Source organism: Lissotriton helveticus, chromosome 5_1 (assembly GCF_964261635.1).
Source record: "Lissotriton helveticus chromosome 5_1, aLisHel1.1, whole genome shotgun sequence".
NCBI lineage: Eukaryota > Metazoa > Chordata > Amphibia > Caudata > Salamandridae > Lissotriton > Lissotriton helveticus.
The window spans coordinates 1,082,327,476-1,082,349,691 of NC_136065.1; the positions used below are offsets into that span (position 1 = coordinate 1,082,327,476).

Here is a 22,216-nt window from a genome sequence, read left to right on the forward strand (position 1 = left end):
GAGCAGACAGGACTTTGGCTTGAGAGACACCTTTTCCCACAATGGGCATGATGACTGGTGCTAAGGGACAGAGAGGGACTCATTAGACCGAACTAGACAAGTACACAATGCACAATCTCCAGGATGCGAAGGTGGCTGCCCTAGCCCAGGTAGCCGCCTCGTCTGCTCTGAGAGCGGAGACCCCACTCTAAAAGATGTCATGGAAGCAATAATTGGAGTGTGTACATCACTAGAAAATCAAATGGACTCCATCACCTCAGCGATATCACTGTTAAGGGCTGACCTTAGAAAAATGAGTGACAGTCAAAATTATGGAAACCGTCACTGCGGATCTCCAATTGGACAAAAAACCATGAAACAACAGATCACATAACTGCAAATAATATTCTGGAAACGAAGTTGGATGATTATGAGGGCAGATCACGCCGCAACAATGTTAGACTATTGGGAGCACCTGAGTGCGCAGAAGCGCCCTCAGCCGACCTATTTGCGGAAGAACTAATGACAGAGTATTTGCAACAAAGAGCTGTTGGAAATGGCTCTTTCTGCAGGGTTATGCCAAAACTTTTTGCTTCTTCCTCCTATTTTTCCCCAACCTGCTGTTGTTGGTTTTAGGACTCTGGGTACTTTACCACTGCTATTCAGTGCTAAAGTACATATGCTCTCTGCGTAAATTGTGTTATGGATTGGTGTTTCCATGATTGGCCTATTTGATTTACTAGTCAGCCCCTGATAAAGTTCACAGTGTGCCAGGGCCTATAAGGCAGGGTGCATTGTATATTAAAGGTAGGACATGCACCGTTGTGTGTGACATGTCCTGGTAGAGAGTTTCAGTGCATTTCATTTTTTCACTACGTAAAGGCCATCTGTCCCATAAGAAAAGCATGGGAGTTAATTTATAACATCTTATAAATATATATTCACATTTGGACCAGTTAGGAAAATAAAGTTTAGTATGTCTAAACTCAGAATCTAAAGATGCACCTTTTAGTAAAGGTTAACATCTTATAAATATATATTCACATTTGGACCAGTTAGGAAAATAAAGTTTAGTATGTCTGAACTCAGAATCTAAAGATGCACCTTTTAGTGAAGGTGAATTTTACATTCTGTGTTTGAAAATACCACTTTTAGAAAGTAGGTATTTTCTTGCTTTACCATCCGGTGGGCCTCTGTTAGGATGTATACCGACTGTCCAGCTTTGGAGTGACAGGGGCTGGGGAGGAGCAGTGGCTCCAGAGAGTGAGGTATGGGCTGAATAGACCTGGCCTGCATTCAGAGTAGTGGTAGGAGTTTTCACTAGCACCCGAATAGGCCCAGTCCGCATTTAGAGTGGTAGGAGGAGATTTCCATTGCATCAGAATAGGCCTTGTGAGCCTTGGACAATGCGGTTCCCGACTCCTGCGGGGAAGCTGCACCAGAGAGGACAAATCTAGTTCTGGATGGGCACAGACACTCTCTGCCCCTCCTGAACAAAGGATTTTGGGCTATAAAGAGTGGGGACAAAACCCCTTAACTTTAGAACTCTTTTGGACCAAGAAGATTGCCAAGAAAAAGAGCCGGAAAAGCTGTGAAGAGGAACTACCACTTTGCTGAGTGCTTTGCTGTTTTGGCCTGTAGTGGCTGCTTCGGTCTTGGGCAGTGAAAGGCCTGGACCTAACTTTCTGCAATCTATTTTTGTGAGTTTCTCCAAGGGCTTGAGGTAGAGCTTGCCCCCTGTTCAAGAAATCTCAGTAACAGCAAAGACTTCAAGTTCTTCTGCACTCAGCACTGGAGACTGTGTGTTTTGAGCTGCAACATAAGAAATAGCAAGCCGACGCCATCTATGACGCCGCTGCCGACTCCGTGTACTGAAGGCACCGCAGAGTGGACTGCTGCAACGCCACACCGCAACCCTGGTCTCACCCATGACGCCTGACGATGCCACAATCGAGCCGCTGCTTGCACTGTGACCTGTGGGGACCGCACTCTGCACCGCCTCACTTCACAACGCCGCCTTGGTATCCCCGACGACCATGTTCCACGCTGAAAAAGACGCTGCTACTTGCGCCATGGTTCAAGGGCACCGTTCATAAAGTTACGATGTACCGCCCTCATCCGGCACCGCAGCCTTGCCCTACTGACGCCATGGACTCCAGTTCGTCAGCCGACGACAGCGCTTCAGCAAAGGCGACGCTGTCGACTCCGTGAACTGAAGGCACCGCAGAGTGCACCGCTGCAACGCCACAAAGCAACCCTGGTCTCACCCATAACGCCGGATGATGCCACCATCGAGCCGCTGCTTGCACTGTGACCTTTGGGCACCACACTCTGCACCGCCTCACTTCACAACGCCGCCTTGGTATCCCCGACGACCACGCTCCACGCTGAAAAAGACGCTGCTACTTGCGCCATGGTTCGAGGGCACCGTTCATAAAGTTACAATGCACCGCCCTCATCCGGCACCGCAGCCTTGCCCTACTGACGCCATGGACTCCAGTTCGTCAGCCGACGACAGCGCTTCAGCAACGACGACGCCGTTGCTTACACCGGGACCTGCGACCACTGCATCACTTCGCATCACGACTCTGGTCTCATTGACGACTCCATTTGATGCCGCTGCTGGCGCTGCGTTTTGAGGGCATCACAGGCCACATCACTGCACAACACTGTAGCCCAAACGCCGGCCGATGCCAGCGCTCCTGACTTCAAGGGCCCAACGACTACTGCATCGACCTCCGTAACCGACGCCTGTGGACGCCGTGCTTTCAGAAGCTCAACGAGAGGTCACGGACGCCCTGCATCTCTAAAGGTACTGTTTTGCGGGTCTTCCCAGCACCGTAGTTGGCCTGCGACTCTGCGGTCAGCCAGAATTGTTTGGATTCGTTTGATCACGAGGCAGTGATATCAAGGAACTTTATTTCAAGTTTATTTTGATAACTGAAGATTTCTAAAGTACTGTATTGTGGATTTTTATCGTTTTAGGTCTGGTCTTAACTATATAAAAATATTGGATATTTTTCTAAACTGGTGTGGAGTCCTTTTGTAGTGCTTACACTATATTACTGTTGGTTATGTGCAAATGTTTTACACACTGCCCCGAAGATAAGCCTGACTGCTAGTGCCAAGCTAACAAGTGGGTGAGCAGAGCTTATTTTAGGAGTGTAACTCCCTTATCCCGACTAGAAGGAAGGGTCCCTATTGGACAAGGTGCAAAGCATTGACAACTAGAGACCCACATTTCTAACAGAGGAATTTCTAACTTCTCTGTCAAAAGGGCACATCGAGTACCGGGAGGGAGACTACAGCCTGGGGTTCTTCCTAGGGCCTTGTTAGCCAGGCTTTTCAACTTCCAAAATCAAGACACTATTCTACAAACTGCTCGAAGAGCCCCGCCTGTCAAATACAACAGCACCACAACCTTTTCCCCCAGACTTTACAGTCAAGGTTCAGAACCATGAAGTTGCTTTATGTAAATTAAAAAGGTGCTATGCAACAACGGAATGAAATATTCCATACTATTCTTGGCAAAACACGAGCTCAAGCAGGGAATATGCTTCAATACATAAAATAACACTCCCAACGTTGTCCTCTTGCAGGAGACACTTAGTTGGCATCACTTGTAAAGCCCTAAACTGTTGGGGATATAAATTAGTAGTGCACTCTGTATTCTTCACAGGTTCTAGAGGAGTGGGGATACTTATGCGAGGGTGCTTTCCTTTCCCTCTCCCCTCCCCCCCCCCCCCCCCCCCCGACTATAGACCACACCTGGGTAGACATACACAGTAGATATGACGCAGATATGGGTTGGGCCAGCCTATCACTATCTTGACAATGTATGTCCCCTTCAACACTTCACAACATGGCTTTTCAATATCCGGAAGACTTGCTCCTGAGCTTCCCGGAGAGGAGGCTTCTGATAGGGGAAAGACCTTACCGCAACCATATCTGGACTGATGGACCAATACCCTCCCCATGACCCACCAAGCTTACCTACACGCTTTTCAGAATTCACTGCAGCCATGGTACTCATAGACGTGTGGCGAATTCACAAAGTGGTGGTGAATGATAGAACTTCTTCATCCCCCTTGGGAGAGGGACTAGCAAGGTTGCTTCTTGTCGCCACTGCTCTTTGCCGTTAAACTTGAATCCCTGGTGACATGGATCCGTGGAGATGCGTCGACAAGGGGCCTGTGTTGGACGGTAGACTGGCAACACAGAATTTCCCTTTATGCCGATGACCTAGCATCACCCAAATCCTCTATAAATAAAGTATTAAATATATTTATCAACATCAGGAAATATTCGGGCTATACTATCAACTGGGCAAAGTCCATTATTTATGTATTGAGTGGGGCAGCGGTGACTGCAGATGGTTTACGATACCTCGGTATATACATTACTACTAATCCCACCCTGTTCCATGAACGAACTCCCCTGCCCCCGCTGCAACGCCTGAAAGGTGATGTGTGGCATTGGATGGCCCTTCCACTTTCACTACTGGGACGCACTGCCCTACTTAAGGTAATGACGCTCCTAAGATTTCTACATATATATTGCAAAATACACCACATCTATTCCACGCTACCAATTTTAAAGCCATAGGGAACTAACAAAGAATGCTCCTTTGGAATGGACAGCCCCCACGAATAGCCACCCAGAAGTTATTGAGGGGGTGGTATGACCGGGCTATAGGGCTCCCCGACATAGCGAAATATTATTGGTTAGCACAGCTAATGGCAATTAATCAATGCCTACAGCAACCCTTTGACAAACCAGCTTATAGAATGGATAAATTGGTCCTACCAGGCGGGAACAGCGAGAGAGCACTTTACAACACGCCTTCAATTTACGGGCCCCATGAAATACGCAGGTCAGCTCTGGCATGTAGAAACTAAAAGCCTGGGATGGTCTAAGAAGATAACCCAAGCCACCCCACTATGGGATACTGTACAGTTGGATACATTGAGGAAAGTTCCCGGATTTGACAGATGGAATCTTATAGGTATTTCCTGAATGGGGGAAATGTGGTCAATTAGAGGAGCAGTTCCCTTTCCAACATTACAAGACTATGAACTTGCTACCTGTAAGCGGTCACCCCTTGGAGGGGGGAAGGGGGGACGACTCCCCAAGACTATATGGATCGGAAAGCGACATTTTTTAACCTACCAAACATTGATTAAAAATTCCCCTGTCCCCCTTCTTCAACTTCGAGAACACTGATCACAAGATATAGAAGAATTTCATGACGAGTAGCAGGAAGTATTGGCCTCCCCTAGAGAGGTGGCCATCTGTTTGAGATTCAAATTAATACAGCTTAGGATATTGCATAGAGTAAACTTTTCATGCCAAACGCTTGCTAAAATGGGATTCAGTACCGATCCTAATTGTATCATATAATCTGGGACTGGATATATATTAAACGATTTTGGGGAGAAATTGTTCACTGTTCGATTGAGGTATTGGGGGTAAGTCTGGAAACAGAACTGAAATGGGGTCTCATAAATGTATGGGGGGACACAGATTTAAACTGCAAAGAAAAAACTAGGGTAACACTGGGAATGACAATTGCCAAGTGTAACATAGCTAGAGCATGGGTTGCACATAACACGCCAACACATTGAGACTGGATGGAATGTATGGATTGGTGTATGTTAGCGGAGAAGATAGTTTACAAAAGTCGGGGCTGTCCGAGGAAATGGGACTAGATATGGGGCAGGTGGACCTCATATAGGGAGACATATGCATGATACCATTGCTCGGCACCCGTTCCACCCCCAGAAGCTAGTAGGTCATTACTGTATAGGAGTAGCAAATGTCAACATGGTAATAAAATCTGCTGTACATGTGATGTTGACTGAATCAGTAAATGCAGTCTTTATATTACCCAATAAAACAACTATACCACTTATGTACCCTGTATTGTCATCAATAAAAAGTTATAAAAAAAGAAAATGAGTATTGTCTAGAGAATGCCCAGCACAAAAACTCAGTTAAAAACTAAAAAAGTGCAACAATGGAAAAAAGTTGACTCAGAGACCCTAACTGATGCCCTCTCTAAATATTTACAACAGACAACGAGCCCACACGACAATTTAGATCTAGACCAAAATTACAACACCATAGTGGCGAGTCTCAGACAGTCCATCGACCAGATAGCCCCGGAAAAAACACAGAAAATAAAGGGCGCAGAAAAAGGGGCCCCTTGGTTTACCCCAACTTTGAGGGATCAGAAAAGAAAGCTTCGCCACTTTGAGAGATGCTGGAGGAAGTCGAAAAACGATACAGACCGCGAACTTTATAAAACATTCTTGAAGACATATAAAAAACTTATTGTATCAACTAAAGGGGATTATTACGAAACCCTCATAAAAAATGCAGTTAATGTCCAGAAAGAGACTTTCAAAATTTTAAAAGAACTAAGTAAGAAGGATGAAAGGGTAGATATAGTGATAGATTGTAACACCTTTCAAGGCTACTTCCTTGAGAAAGTGGCAACAATTGTGTCAGACATTAAGAAGGATATCCCTAATAGGCCCACTATGTTACAGGCCCCCAAAATTCCCCCGAACTGCACCATCTCTAGTTTTCCAAGCATAGATTCTACAACTTTAAGACAGCTTGCCATTTCAACTAAATCAGGCTCCCCCGCGGACCCCTGCCCGCGCCCTGATACTTTTAGATCTTTCAGCGGCGTTTGATACCGTCAGCCATGCCTTGCTTCTGGACAGGTTGGCTGTGTTTGGTATAAAAGATCGGGCCCTCCAATGGTTAAAATCCTTTTTGTTAAGGAGGACTCAGAGGATTCAACTAGCAGACTGTGTCTCGGAGATGGGTGTCCTTGAGTGTGGAGTCCCGCAAGGGTCCGCACTCTCACCACTCCTGTTCAATCTTTATTTGCAGCCATTGATAGATTCTCTGGCCAACATGGGCTGTAAAGTTTTTAATTATGCCGACGATACTCAGCTGTTGCTGAGTATCGAGAATACAACAACGGCTCAGTCCACGGCCCAGAACATATTAAGATTCACGGTGAGCTGGATGACGACGAATTTGCTAAAAATGAATCCAGATAAAACGGAGGTCCTGGTAGTTTCAACTGCCACCTCACCTTGGAATGACCTGTTTTGGCCCCAAGAGCTCGGCCCGACCCCAAAGCCATGCCCTAGCGTAAAGAGCCTTGGTATTAAGATCGACCAGGAGCTCTCAATGACCAGCCAAGTATCCTCCATTGTTGGAACCTGCACTAATTTGATTAGGCAGTTGCGAAAGTTAGTCCCCCTACTTTCCTTGAACATGCTCCGAACTATCGTCTCGGCAACAATAGTCTCTAGGATCGACTATGGGAATGCACTATATTTAGGTCTGCCAAAAAATCTGATTAACCGCCTGCAGGTCATCTTGAATGATGCAGCACGGTTAATCTTCAGATTACCCAGACAGACCCATGCTTCCCCACTATTGCACAGGCTACACTGGCTCCCCATAAAGCAAAGGGTGGAATTCAAGAGCCCGTGCATTGCCCATAAGGCAATTTATGGGCAGGCACCTGCCTATATAAAAGAGAGGCTTGAACTTTACAATCCCATGCGAGCTTTAAGATCCTCCAATTCCCAACTGCTGTCATGCCCAGCTTTAAAATGGCAACCAAAGGTGGGAGATCTTTTTCAATCCAAGTCCCACATATGTGGAATAAATTACCGGAGGCCCTTCGTAAAGAAGCTAACCTCCTCCTTTTTAGGAAATCTTTGAAGACACTTTTATTCAGAGACGCCTTTGGGTCTCTGTGAGTTAGGTTGATTTAATCTGAATTTCTGCTTATTTATTAATCTTCGTTGCTATATCTGTCAGAAGCGCCTAGAGACCCGACGGTGATTTGGCGCTATATAAAACCCAGATAACAATAACAACAAAATATGTTATTCAAGGACAACAACAGGTACTGTTCTAATCCTCCGCATTGCGGATTAATTAAACAACATTGGTGCTCTCACCCTCTACGAGTAAATTTAACACAGATTGTTAAAGATTTGAAGGTTACCTAGTGTTAGAATTGCTGTGTACATAAAAATGTCACCTGGCGTTAGTCTTTGGTAGCACCGCCAATGGCATTTTGATGTACTTCAGCAATATATCAGAGCCCACTATGGCAATTCTCTCTTTATGGCAGTTCAAAACAGGCTCTGGAATTAGATAGTGTACATCCACCAGGAGGAACCCTCGTATGATCCCCTACTGAAATGGTCATACACACCTTCCAAGACTGACAAAACGAAAATGTGAAAAGAAATAGATCAGGAGACCTGTGTAAAAAAACATCATTATTATTATTTTTCATTTGGAACAGCCACTTTTGTGCGGTCTGCACAGCTTTCGTGGACACTCGTGTTGAAACACCTCTGGAGGGCTGGCTACAGCCGAGACCTTTACTGGCCCTTGAATGATCAGGGAAGCAAAGAGGGATGGCCATATATAGTAATGACCACAACAGAGACAAATCACTTGCTTTCTATGTTACTGAACTAGGGGCCACTGAGGAGCACTTGGTACCACAGTCTCCTGCTATTTTCAGACATCTGCCCATCATACTACTGAACTCTGTGCTCCAATTAGACACCCACGTCACTCACTTTAGGCATTTGCAAGTTTACAGGTAGCAATTTTTAGTGTCCATAGCTTGCACAAGGAGTTCTCGTTGAGATGTACCAAAATCCCAAGATGCTTTCTACTACAAGATGATGGTAATTACCCACTGAGGATCAGAAGGCCAAATAGACAACAGAATCAAAAGCCATTTGGGCTTCTGAGCAAGACTGCGCTGAAAGCCTTATAGCAAAAGGTGGAACTGCCAGACAAAAAGCGGGAAACCGCTGCAGAAGACAGAGCCCGGAATGGGAGTAGATAGTTTGCTTTCACAACTGATTTTAGCCCTGGTTGGGACTGTGGCAGAAGGGAAGTCACTGCTTGGAGAAGGCTGAGAGGGTGGCAGGCCATGTGTCGCAGAGTGCAATTATAAAGGCACATCCCCGAAGAGGCTGAGAATGCCCTGAAAGAGGTCAACTGGGAGTGCACAGGACTGGAGGTGCGAATGAGTGAAAATTTCACCTGAAAGGGGCAGATAAGCAGTTGGAGAGCATGCTGCCTAAATCATGGCCACGTAACCCAGACAGCATTTGATGTAGCCCTAAGGAAGAGCAACCTCCTAAATATAAGGTGGGATCCCAATCTAAAGGTTGCTAACAAATTGGGCAACAGTGATGCACTCTGACTTCGGGGCTAAGAGTTGAGAGACTATGTCACAAACAGTGTAAGGCGCGAGAGATGAAATCCACTTGGAATAAGCGAAAGAGTTTTGCCTCTCCATCTAAGATAAGGACACACGGACAGGGGTCCTGGACCACTTGAAAATCCCACTTCGACAGAGTTGTGTTGTAAAAGCAGCACTCTCCTCTTAGCAGATATCTGGGGGGCAAAGCATTAAGATTTTTGATGGGCAAAGGAAAAGATACACCAAAGCAAAAGTCGCATATGTGATTCACCAGCCTCCCCTACCAGTTAGAACTTTAGCCTGCAAAGTAAGAAGCAAATGACTGAAGAGAAAAGACATTTTCAGAGCCACGCATCCTTGAGAACTCGACCCCTGCTGTAACAAACTGATTACACAGCCTGTCCTTAGACAAAATGGGCAAAACAAAATGCCACAAAGAGCCTAAATGTGCGCCGGAACCTCAAATTCTGACAATCACCAACCCAGAAAATCCTACAACTGAAAGGGGAGGAGCTGGAGGGACACAGAAAGGAGACCTGGACAGAATACTAGAATCCATAAGCCCCTTGACAGAAGCACTGTAAGGGAAACTAGATCCTTAAGTTTCCATTGACATAGGGCTTTTCGAGAAGACGAAAAAAACTCTCATAGAATGTGAAATAGTGACATGGTTCATGGGAACCTCCAACCGAGCACAGCAGTTCTGAAAATCACTAATTCCAGCAGTCATTGAACATGCGATTCCTACAGATCAGGGCGGAGAACTCAAAGGAGCGCTCAGGAAGGAAAAACAGAGAGAATGGCCTTCCTAAGAGATTGGAGGGCACAGACATGATAGGATTTTTGGGGTTGTAGATTGCCAAAGAAGATGTGCCCCATAGGCTTTCTTAGAGGACATCCCAAGAAAGGTCACATAGTCCAATCGACAAAACCTCCCTCAAGGGTGCTGGCCCGACCTGTAGTGACTAGACTACCATGGTAAAGACACCTACACTGAGAGAAGCCCAGAATGCAGGATCCTTCATGTTCGGAAATACTAAAGGTCGAATATTCTCAAATTGCAATATTTAATAATTTGTGGCTGAGTGCAACATTCCCAAAAAGCTCCTTGATTATATGCAAATACATCCTGAAGAATTGTAGCAAAATGTGTAATTATTTTTAATATTATTTTTAAAGTGTACCCAAATAATTGCCATTTGAAAACAAACAGAGGAAGGCTACAGGCACATTTTAAGGATAGCTTAAAAAGAGATTTATTAAAGGCCTCACTTAAGTGGTTGATGCATGCTAGGTATTTAGACCTTAAATTTATGAATTTACAAGGGGTTACAGAACGAGCCCTGGAATGGATATTTCTCAAAGATTTGTCAATTCTATTTAAACACTACTCAATATGCCTCTTTATATGTTTACACACCACAAATCTCTACAAATTAATATGTGAAAACTCAGGTTATTTTTGTTTGTTTTTTTAGGTCTCGGCCTAGAGAGACGCGCGAAGCGCGTTCTCGGCAGAGAACTATTGTGATCATGTCAGCCACCAAAGCCGACAAAAGGAGACAAGAGCTGGGCACGCGCCCAGCAATCCTAACGGGAGAGGGCGCGACAAGTGCTGGCCACGCGCGGATTCAGTCGCGCGCACGCTCACGGCGCCAGCGTCCCCACCGCGCGCCGATCACTGCTCTCTTCCTGGCCGGCATCCAGAAGTTTTGCAACGCAGTGAGGGCACTGAGAGGTAGGTGCTTGTTACAGTTTTCATCCGTTTGGGGTATTCGAACCCGGGACAAATGTAACCACCCACGTTTAAGAAGACTCCGATGAATCGCATTTTGCACTTTCGGCTAACGTGTATGGGCGTGCAAAAGGGTTAACTTGAATTGACGACGCTATGGGTGCCTGACCCGTGCATGTGTTCGGGATATCCATTTTAGGAGTCTTCCTGGATAGGATTAGTTCAGATTTCATGATTCTATGGTGACTGTGCCCGGACTTGCACCAGGTCGGCAGGATTTAAGAGGCGGCCAGTAAGGACTCCCGCTGTTCTAGAGGAGAACAGCTTGTGGTATTATTAAGAGGCATTCTTTCTACGTCTTAAATAAACCAGTCACACGAACTTTGGAAACTTGTGCCAAGTCTATACTTACACGGACAAACCGAGTGTGAAACCGAAATACATTTTGTATTATTTCACGCCGTTTACAACTGGTGTGTAAGTGTCGGCCGCTTTCTCTTCACAGTGCATTTTATCTGCTCTTGCTGTCGATTCTAGTTAGTGCTTTGTTTATAAAGCCCCAGCGAGGGCTGAAGTGCATGGCGTTTAACTCTGGGCAGTGGATGCGTCACAGGTATTTGTTTTTGGCATTTAGTATTTTCTGAGATACCTGGCCAATTGTCTTGCTTCTCTAGCCAGGTGCCAATATTGTATTGCTAGTATTGTCCCGTCTTGACTACAGCAATATGGTCTACCTGGGCGCTCCAGAGGCCACCCTGACTAGACTACAGCGGACACAGAACGCTGCGGCCCGTCTGCTCACGAACCTTCCTTCGAGAGTGTCAGCAAAACCAGCCCTCAAGGCCTTGCACTGGCTCCCTGTTCGCCAAAGGGTGGAATTCAAAGCCATGTGTACAACACACAAACTTATCAACGGATCTGGCCCTACTATCCTCAGCAGCCTGGTCACTCCCTACAAAGCATCCATATCCCTCCGTTCAGACAGTGAGCACCTGGCCAACGTCCCCAAATTCAAAAGGCCCCGCACCGGAGGCCGACGATTCTCGGTGCAAGCGGCCGTGAGATGGAATTCCCTCCCACGCACCCTCAGACTGGAAGCCAGCTACCTGACCTTTCGCAAAAAACTGAAAACGCACCTATTCCCGAAATAACTGTTCCTCCTCCCTCCCTCTCCTTACAGGATAAACAATCTCCTTACAGCGCGGGGATGCCCTTGGGTCACCAGGCGCTATACAAATCGCTAAAATAAAAATATCCACATCTTCAGAAAGCGAGCATAGTGCTAAAGAAACGCAGAAAATTCTTGAAAAGTGTTTCCTTGACAGCACAGGCTTATTCTCATTAACCACTGGTTTAACCACTAACCTTGGGTTCCAGAGTATTGTGCTACTCTCGCTGTAAAGTGCTTCAGTGCCTCACCAGGAGTAGTAAGTAATATAAATGCTGTTGCAATAACAGTCCAGCACGAACTGTTCGCCTTGGTGCTCTCTAGTTGGCCACTTCCTAAAGTGGCGAGTGGGCAAAAAAAGATGGACTGGATTGGGAACTGAAGTGAATTGGGAAATGTGCGGGGCAATGTAATGCTTATGGATATAATGCGCGCACTGCACCACCATTATTAAAGATCAGTGCACTGATATTTATACATTTGAAATAAACTGTGCACCGCATTTCTAATGGAATGGAATGTGTTGCTGTTATCTGTCTCACTGAAACGTGTGGGACACCAGGCCTACACAACGAAATATGTACACTGCGCTGTTTTAGCAATGACATGTCTGCACTTGAATTTTTGTATTTATATGGCGCTTACTACCCCTGGCGAGGCGTTGAAATGCACCACTATCACCAATAAAACGTGCAACGCCCTGACATTAGCACTAAAAAAACGAGTGCAACGAATACCTTATTCCCAAAAAATAAACTGTGTGCTTTGCAACATTACCCACGCCAAGGGAGTGTGAAATGACCCACGTTTCCTAAAATGAAATATGTTAAAATACTTGGTTTACGCTGCTAGTCCTATAAAAGAACTTGTCGCAGTGGGCCTTTCATTCTTATCAATGACGTGCAACAAGCGCTGCAGGCATAAGTGAAGCGTGCAGTGCACGGCTACTACAAAAAATGTAATATGTTGAGAAGGCGCCGAGATTCCAAAAACATGAAATTTGTGTAGCACACCATCGGGCCTGAAAGTGAGCTGCGCACTGCTGCTAACATCAATAACCTGTGTTCTGTGCATGGTCATTCATAGCCGTGAAATGTTTCCCAGACACTATTGATCACATAACTTGTGTGAGCAGGGTTCACTAAATTCCTTGTGCACAACGTCTCACTATTTATTGCAATCCGAATTGTGCTGCGCACCACTATGCATAACAATAAAACAGTGTGCTCGGCACTATCCTTTCTAAAACGTGCAACGCACCACGGTTAACTGCAATGCAATATCTGTCAAGCAACACTTTTAAACTAATAAAAATGTTGAATGCATCACGATTCATAAAAAAGAAAACTGTTTCAGAGCACCCCAGTTGTATTCATTAAATGTGTGCGAGGCACCAGGAGTCCTCAAATGAAAAGTATCCAATGCACGACCATGTAAAATTAATTGAATGTGATCCTTGCACCCCTATTCCTCCAAATAAAATGTGTTCAATCGACTTGAAATGAAATGTATGCATTGGACTGCTATTTCTAAAACTGGAAGAAGTGTAATATATCACTATTCAAGTAAATCGAATATATCCAGTACACCACGAATACTAAAATAGAAATAGTGCACTACTATTACTAACAAGCATTGGCATAGCCAATAGGTCTCGCTTTTGCGACCTGCTGCATAACTAAATACTTATAAGGTTCCAAAGGCGAGACCTATTGGCTATGCCAATGCTTGTTTTAAGTAGCGGAATGATTTGGTAGCTTTTCTGGTAAACCAAAGCAAAAGTATTAGTTGGCACCAAAGCTTCATAAAAACCTGAAAGTTCAATTTATCACTTTTTAGATTTTTGAGGATTCATTTTGCTACGAAGAGGGGCATGTTCCTCTTCACACAAAAACATATTTACAGACAACTAAAGAAAGTGGGCAAGCTAGCTACGGTGTACTTTACATGAACGAGGGGAGTAGACATACAGGGTACAGGAGAGGGGATACTACAATTAACCAGCTTTCAAATCATGCAAAATAATAGCTGTAAATCATCCAAAGGACCAGCATGTGTGTAATAATCCAACAGTAGAAATATGGGTCACATACACAGCAGTTAAGCTTCCAATATCTGAAGAGTTTAAATCAATTTCATACCACAATGAATCCATCTCAAATACTGGCATTTTTGCATTAGCAATGATGAAGCTTTGGAGCCTTTGCCTTCAAGGAAAACACCATTCAACTCACTGAAGAGTAGTATCAAATGTTGGTTGAACGTTAAAAAGCATTTAATATCTATGTACATTTATCACCCTTCGCACATCTTCTTCCTCATTTGGGACCTACAGTGTAATTAAAAATGTAAATATACTAACAGGATTTTTATTGTGTAAAGAATGAATTTGCTTGGGAGTGAAATAAGGATTTAGACTTTAGAAACTTCTGCAGTTTCATTAAATTCGAATACAAGCATGTCAAATGTTAGGGCATGTAATTATTAATCTGTGGAGACAAACATTTTAGCGTAACTAGATGCTGGATAAAATAGTTAAAGATGGCAGTTTTGGAAAAGCAAAACTTTTCTTTATTTTTAGCAAAAAATATGTCTGGAGATAGAAAATACTTTGCACACTTACTTGGGTATTTGATGGTGTTATCGACTCCTGTGAAGAAAAAATTTCAAAGCACGCCTTCTCTGGTGTTGCAGTTGGAGGTTTGGAAGCATTTTGCATGATTTCTTGAAGGGGTTGCAGCAACTCATCTGCGTCATCACTATCCAAATTGCATTCAAAACTGTCATCACTATCCAGAGAGTCTTGCAGTCTTCCATTTGGTTTGTGATCATCTACAAGTTCACGTTTGAGAACTTCTTCATTTGGAGATGGCAGAAAATCTCTAGATCTAAACTCGTCCTCTGAAGAATGTGACGTAAAAGATCCATCAATATTGCTCAAGAGTAAAGGCTTTCCAGGATTCTCTGGGGAAGGCAGAGCAGACATAAAATCTCCTTTACAATTCAGTGTTCCACAGCATTGTGATGAAAGTGAAGACTGTTCCACAAGGGGTGGAGCAACCATACAGTTAGTGTCCTGAGGCTCTGGTGAGGTAGAACCCGTAACTGAAAGATACGGCCTCAACTGCATTTGTTCTAGAGAATGAAGTCTTGAACAAGTTTTTGTTTGCAGATGGGCTGAACCACTGTATGGAGACCTTTCATCAGAAGAATCAGGTAACCTTGACATTTCTGATGACTGGGCAAGTACAGAGGTGGTTTTGGAATGTTCAGCGATATTGTGATGACAATGTCTAGCAGTAGCCTTCACTTGCAATGATGGGTAAATGTTTAGTGAGCCAAATCTCCTTGAATTGTGGGTGTTGCTTTCTAAAGAGACGTTTGAAACAGAGCAATCATTAGTTCTTAAATTAGCTATTTTTGAGTCTGGACCTCCAAGATCGGAAGCATTTACCATGCTATCTATAGTGCATCTTTTTGTGTTCTTAATTTTTTCGCCAGACAAATGAAGGTATGACTCAGAAATCTGTCCCTCCGAGTGCCCCATGCTCTGAAAGCCCGAGTGGCCAGATGTCCTTTTTCTTTTCCCATGAGGAGCTAATTCACTGTGGCACAATGGACAAGAGGATATTCTGCCATGGGAGCACATCACTGAAAATGAATTATTTTTTATCATAACAGATTCAGATCCTGACATTTTCTCTGGCAAAGAAATCCTAGGGACACTATGTTGAATACAGGGAGCAGAACCAACTGTGGAAAGAAAAAAAAAAGATCATAATTACAGACTGTAAGTACCTTGAAAAGACTAGTCAATCTATTCAGAGTCGTTACATGTGCAAATGCAGGTTTAAATAAAACCAAACTAAAAACAGACCTACACTGCCACTCCATAACTCACCATACCGCTAGCTCTTGATTTGACCTGCAATGTCTACTACGACAAATGGCTAAAAAAACAACAAAGACAGATCATCTCCAGGCAACCAGCCAGAACAAGAATCTGCAATACAATAGGTCTCGCATTTACGCAAGTTTGAGCTATTGGCATTGTAAATGACAAAGCCTTTTATTTATGTTTTGGTTTTTAAAACATAAATAAAAGGCATTGTCATTTACAATGCCAATAGCTTAAACTCTCGCAAATGCGAGACCTGTTGCATTCCAAATGCTTGACCCTCTTGCCGTAAGAGAAACTCATTAAAGAAAGTAGCACTTACAGAATAAAGAAGATGTACCGTGTAACAACCCAAGTAAAAGGGCCAGTCCTCATGGGAGGTTACAAATGAAGATAAGCCGGTACTAAGGAGGGACTAACAAGCCTAAACACAAATCAGGAGCCTGCATTTACAATGACACAAGTCAATGACAAATATAGGTGGATAGTGAGAGGGGCTTAAAGTACACACTCCAATACAGCATGGATCACAGAGCAGCGCATGAGCTGCCCAGGCTCGACCTAAAAAACAGCGATCAGAAACGTAGATTTTAAAATGAGCACCAGAATGAAGAGGAAAAAAAGCAAAGAGAGGAGATCAAACAGTGCTCACCTTTAAAACTGTGACCACCAATGACTAACCTTTTAATAGTCCACTAGAAGAGGCAGATATTTTGACCAACACTGAGCTTCAATGCTATTAGCCTCTTTTAATGAGCAATTAAAAAAAAATGGTAATGTATCCAATATCATCATTTTTAAGTCTGGGTCAAAATGCCAGAGGGGTTGTAGGATTATAGAAACACATACAGAACAGCACTGTTAGACATGTAATTCCACTGGTCGTGTTACTTACCAACTAGATATTACCCAATGGCATTAGAGCCATTGAAGTAATGCCAGGTAACACTACAATAGCAGAGTTTTGTCAACCGTACATGAAAATTAGTGAGACTGAATCAGTGTAATGGCAGATAGCAATGGTGTTCACCTTGCTGGTAGTTAGAACGTCTCAAAATGACAATTTATGAAACACAAAGCAAAGAAATGGACTACAACCTTCCCTGTGGAGGAGCAGACAACGTTTATTATAGACATTAAATCATTACGGTCCACTGACCCTCTCAACGAGTTGAAGCACGGATAACTGGGCCTTCTTTACATGCAAATTTCATGCACACTCATTAAAACGAAGGCTTGGTCGGTCGATATAAAATATGTAAACTCTTAGTGGCCATGTCTTGGGGAAAACCCAGTCTGTGTGATATTGTAAAATAATTTGGACAATAGATTTTTCCTTTCAACCAATCAGGATTTGCCTCACGTAAGAGATTTTATCAAAAAAATAAGAAAGGTGGTTCCTGCTTAAACTAAATACAAAGGGGGGGATGAGTGGGAGGGAAGAGAGAAAATGGAAACAAGGTTTACATCTAAAACTTTCCGCCTTGAAAATAAACATACCATTTAATTTCCCCAGCCTCTTCCAGTCTCAGAGACCTATATGGCTTTTGTAGATTGTTGGAACCTAAATTAAATTAATAAAGAAGAGACTTTGGCCCTGAATATGAGTTTAGGTGCTATTTATTGCACGTTATAAATAACAATACGTTTTGGGTGTGAAAATAACACCCATTACGAGTTGGTAGGGAATAACATGTGGATTTAGTGTTTTACACACACAAATCTGCAGTATAGGGTGAATACTGTGTGAGTGTCCCCCTTTAAAGTTCGGCCAGTTTGAGGAATTATCGTCAACTGGTAATTCGAACCTCCGTGTAAACAGGGATTTACACACTGGTCAAAATACAACCACCAATGTGTGAGGAGTCCCTTTAACTCCATTGTTTATGATTGATTTGCTGATTGGAAGATATGGTCTTGTCGAACCCTTACCTCCTCCCATATATCCCCTCTCAGCTAGTTCTTGTTCGATCTCTGAACTTGTAGGGCAGCAGAAGCACAGGTCGGGTCTGCTCTGCCCTCCAGGGTCTGAAGGGCTGGGGTTAATCGAAAGCAAGGCTCTAATCTGGCACGCAAGTGACTCTGCTCCAGCCCAGTGGGCTTTGGAACACTAGATCTTTTGTCTATGGCACTGCCTGGGTCAACGTGTTTGAATTGAAGGTGGTAACAGCAGAAACGGGGGGTGGAGATGGCACACGGAGGAATGCACATGGCTCTGCCACGGATCGTGTTGCGGCAGGCCTCTCGTTCCTAGCCACGGGTTTGGCACAACGAGCCTCACATGCAGGCGCCTCTACCTGCCCGACCGTGGCTGTTGGGCCCCCGGGCCATGGATTTGTTATCCTCTGCGGTTCGGCTGTTTGGGGGCGGTTGTTTGTTCAAAACCGGAGTTATTTCTACCTTGGTAGGTACTGTGGAAGGGTGTGGGCTCACTGAGGCACATGTGGACGGGGGAGGGTGAAGGACCATGGGCCCACAGAGGGATGGAAATGTGGGTGGAAAAGGGAACAGAAGAAAAGGCGGAATGGCAGGGAGGGTGAAAATTGGATAAAAGAAAAAAAGAAAGATCTGACGAAATGTGGGGCTGATGTAAAAAAATTGGTAGAAACAGGTCTCTGGAGAGAGACAGATGCAGTGAGCCAGAATTCAAGAAAAGGAAAGATATAGGGTGAAATAGTTAAGGAAGAGAGGCAAAGGAAGAAATGTGACAGGAGAGGGGAGATACAGAAACAGAAAAAAAGTGAAAAACTTACGAGAAGGGAGCGAGACTGAAATGTGACAGAGTATAAAAAGAGCATATTGTCTTGGAAAGAGTAGGAAACACCTTCTGCATCTTCCCAGAGGGACATTAGTTTGAAAGAAGCCTTGATCGAGGATACAGTCGTGAAGAGAAAGCAGGGAAAAGGTCATTGTATATAGAGCAGACATGCTCCGTCTGGAATAAAGCGAACAGTGAGTGGTACAGAGAACGCCAGAGTGAAGCTTGAAAACGCCTACTGTTTGCTCTACCAGAGTCTGTTTCCTGGGCACACATCCTATCTTGTGCGGAATGTCTGCAAGATTTAGTAGGAGCTCCCAGCCCCTCACCCCCAGAGGCAGCAGACAGAGGCACTGCCAGGTTCGCAGACAAACTCTTTGAACGTACGCAAAGTTTGACCTCGGGCATGAAGACAACAAGACAACAACTATCTACATGCATTGCTGCCGGAGGAAACTACTGGGGCCCTCGCATGCCCTGTCGACGGAAGAAGAAAGTGGGTCTGAAACAGAACGGACAGAAGAATAACAAGCGCGGTACCGCAAAGGAAGCAGTGTGTTTATTTTCGCATCGCGCTTTCACTTTAAAAATAAACACGTGGCTGGTATTGCCAAAGCCGAAAAGAAAAAATTGCGTACCAACTAATGAAGGATAGTGTCACGCCGCCAGTAAACGATCCAATCCTGGTGGACGGGGCCAAAAGGAGACAAGGAGGGACTAAGAAGCCTCCTTTACAATAAGAAGCCAGCGTTCTGCATGGAAGATGACGCTAACCAATTAAAAAGATGGGCGGGGCTTCTAGTCCCCTTCCAATTCCGTATTGATTTCAAGAAGCTCTTGAATGCCGAGAGCAGCGTATGTGCGCTGCTATCGCCAGCCGAGACCTAAAAAGTACACTTGCCCTGGTGTATGGGTTCCCCGGAGCCTCTCCCCGGCTTGGCGAGGAGGAGTTGTGCACCTCCCCCAGTTATAAAAATAGAAAGCTACATGGGGATGGGGTCCCTGTAGCGGCAAAGGCTCCGGAAAGGGGGCTGCATAACCTCCTCCCTGGAGGATCAGTGCCACGTTTCCATGAATCACAAGAGAAAAAATAAAAAGCAGTTTTAAATACTTTTCCTATGGAACCGTGATTCTAACAGGATATTATATATCTATATCCCAGGCTTATAGATCAAGACAACAGCATTTCAAGCTTAGAGTCCTGAACACATTATGCAAAGCAGGAAGCAAGGAACTCTAGAGAACTTCCCAAGTTTAGGTGCAGAGCAGCTTCTTTATATGAAGCACCCTAAAACACCAGCAAGATTCTAAATCTGCTCACCTCAAATCTCTGTATTTCTAGCATATTTTTTTTAGGCATAGTATTAGCACAGTGCCATCAACGCTGAGCTGACAAACGCCTTTTATCACTCCAGGAACAGTATTACACGCGACACATGCTTTGCTCTAGTTATAGCTCATCTAAGAGGTGTGTCGCTGTCCAGACAAAAGGGAGCAACCAATAAAAGTGAAAACAATATCCTTTCATGCTTAGAGTATCGAATAAATTATGCGCAACAGGAACCAAGGAACTCTGGGTAGTTCCCAAGTTCTCTGCCTAAACTGAGAGCTTAGAGTCTACAGGAAAAGCATTTTTTTTTTACTTGCGTGCATGCCATGCACGGTAAAGATGTTGCGTGTTAATTGACGCATGGCAGTGGTGACATGCCCTACAGCATTTGGATCCAGCCTCAGGCAGAATATAGGGAATGTTATTAACCCTAGATACTTATAAATGAAGTAATAAAGATATCCTACCATATTTTCTAAGCAATAATGCATGTAAAGAAGTAACACTAAAAGGAGAAAAAAGAAGAAAACATCCGTTCTGTTTAGGCAATGAAACACCCGGGCCTTTTTTTTTTAAAATTCACCAGCAATTCTTGCCCTCATGCAGAAGCCACCCTACGTGAACCAGGTAATGTCTACACAGATTTCATTTGGTTACTAGTTAGACGCTTTTCCACAAGAGTGCATTTTGTGCAAGCTGAGTGTGTGTGATGCAGTGGTCAGCACATTTGAAGTTTCTTCTACAATGCAGTGCTCACCGATATGAAAGTATGGGAAATGCATGTTTGCAGAAGTTTAAATTTAAGGCGATCTTGCATGATGCACTCCACAGATTCACTACTTAAACATTAGTGACATGGAGGGCGTCCCTGGTGCCAGGAAATCTTGGGGGGAAAAAACTGTAGGCTTAACAGTTCATTGTCAATGACCGTGCTTCCAAAACCCTAGCACAGGAATGCAGGCTTTGCGATTTATTTCCACTGCAGCAAGGTCACCTACACCAAAAGAGTGAATTAATTGCAGGTCAACTGGGCTTTTGGGGTGGGAGATTGGAGTGGGCACAGGTGAGCCAGGCAGATCACCACAGTCCACAATTAAATATTTAGGAAATTAAACAGAGCCTGCACATAAGCAACCTCTGTGAATGGTCACCTGCCTCTATCAATACCTAAGCAAAATGTTGTTAAATGGCAAATGTGCTGAACTTTAGCAACTCATTGTGCGATTAATGAACAAAGAAGATTTGCAATTTAGGCTTTGTGCCATTCTGCAGGGGGGATTTCAGAACATATGGTGCTGGGATTTCCAGCGGCGAGGTGGCGCACACTCCTCCGTTCCACACCACCATAAGTGAAAGCATGGAATCAACACTTTACCTTGTGCTGGATTTGGTCCAGGTTAATCACTGATGAACTGTACTTTTAGAGTAATTACTGTTCACACAACTAATGCCGGCGTATGGCATTTTAGCCTCTACCTTAATTTTGGCTCATCGGGATGATTTTAATTCTTTCTTTCCCGTTTTATCACTTCTCGATGTAATAAACGCATTATGTTTCTTTTAAATACCCAATTAAAAATTATTTTTTGTTAATCGTACAAACAAAGCTAAACTTAACCACTGCTTATAGGCAGTCAAAGTCTGCCCAGATTGAATAAACAGAACCTCTATGGTGCCATTTCTCTCCTACAGATTTTAGTATTATCCCAAATTCACATAAGTAACATTTGACATTGTATTTGATCACGGACTTACACATTAACAGACTCAGATGCTCCAGATATAAATAAATACTTAGACAGGGTCTCATTAGCAGGGTAGAAGTGGCTGACAGATCCTCTGCATTCAAATCACTATAGAGGAAATTAAAATAGTTATCAAAGACGTGCAGTGGCCGTGCACCGGAAAGCAAAGGCCTGCCAACCATGGTCTATAAAGAATAAGCTGGGGTATTTGCCCCCCTAATTGCAACTGATGTAGGAGGAGGCCCTGGCCAAAACTACCCTCTCAAGTCACGGGAATCAACAGTAATCACATTACAAGAAGGTTCCGCACCTCTGTGACTTATACAGACAGCTGT

General features: G+C 44.1%; 1 protein-coding gene across 3 annotated transcripts in view; it reads right to left on the reverse strand.

Moving 5' to 3' along the window:
• SLF2 (SMC5/6 complex localization factor 2) overlaps positions 1-22,216 on the reverse strand; it is a 374,767-nt gene that overhangs the window by 306,067 nt on the left and 46,484 nt on the right. For all 3 annotated transcript variants that reach the window (XM_078643649.1, XM_078643650.1, XM_078643651.1), the window contains one exon: positions 14,774-15,903. In XM_078643649.1, coding sequence (XP_078499775.1) covers positions 14,774-15,903 — 1,130 coding nt within the window. The remainder of the gene's footprint in view (positions 1-14,773; positions 15,904-22,216) is intronic.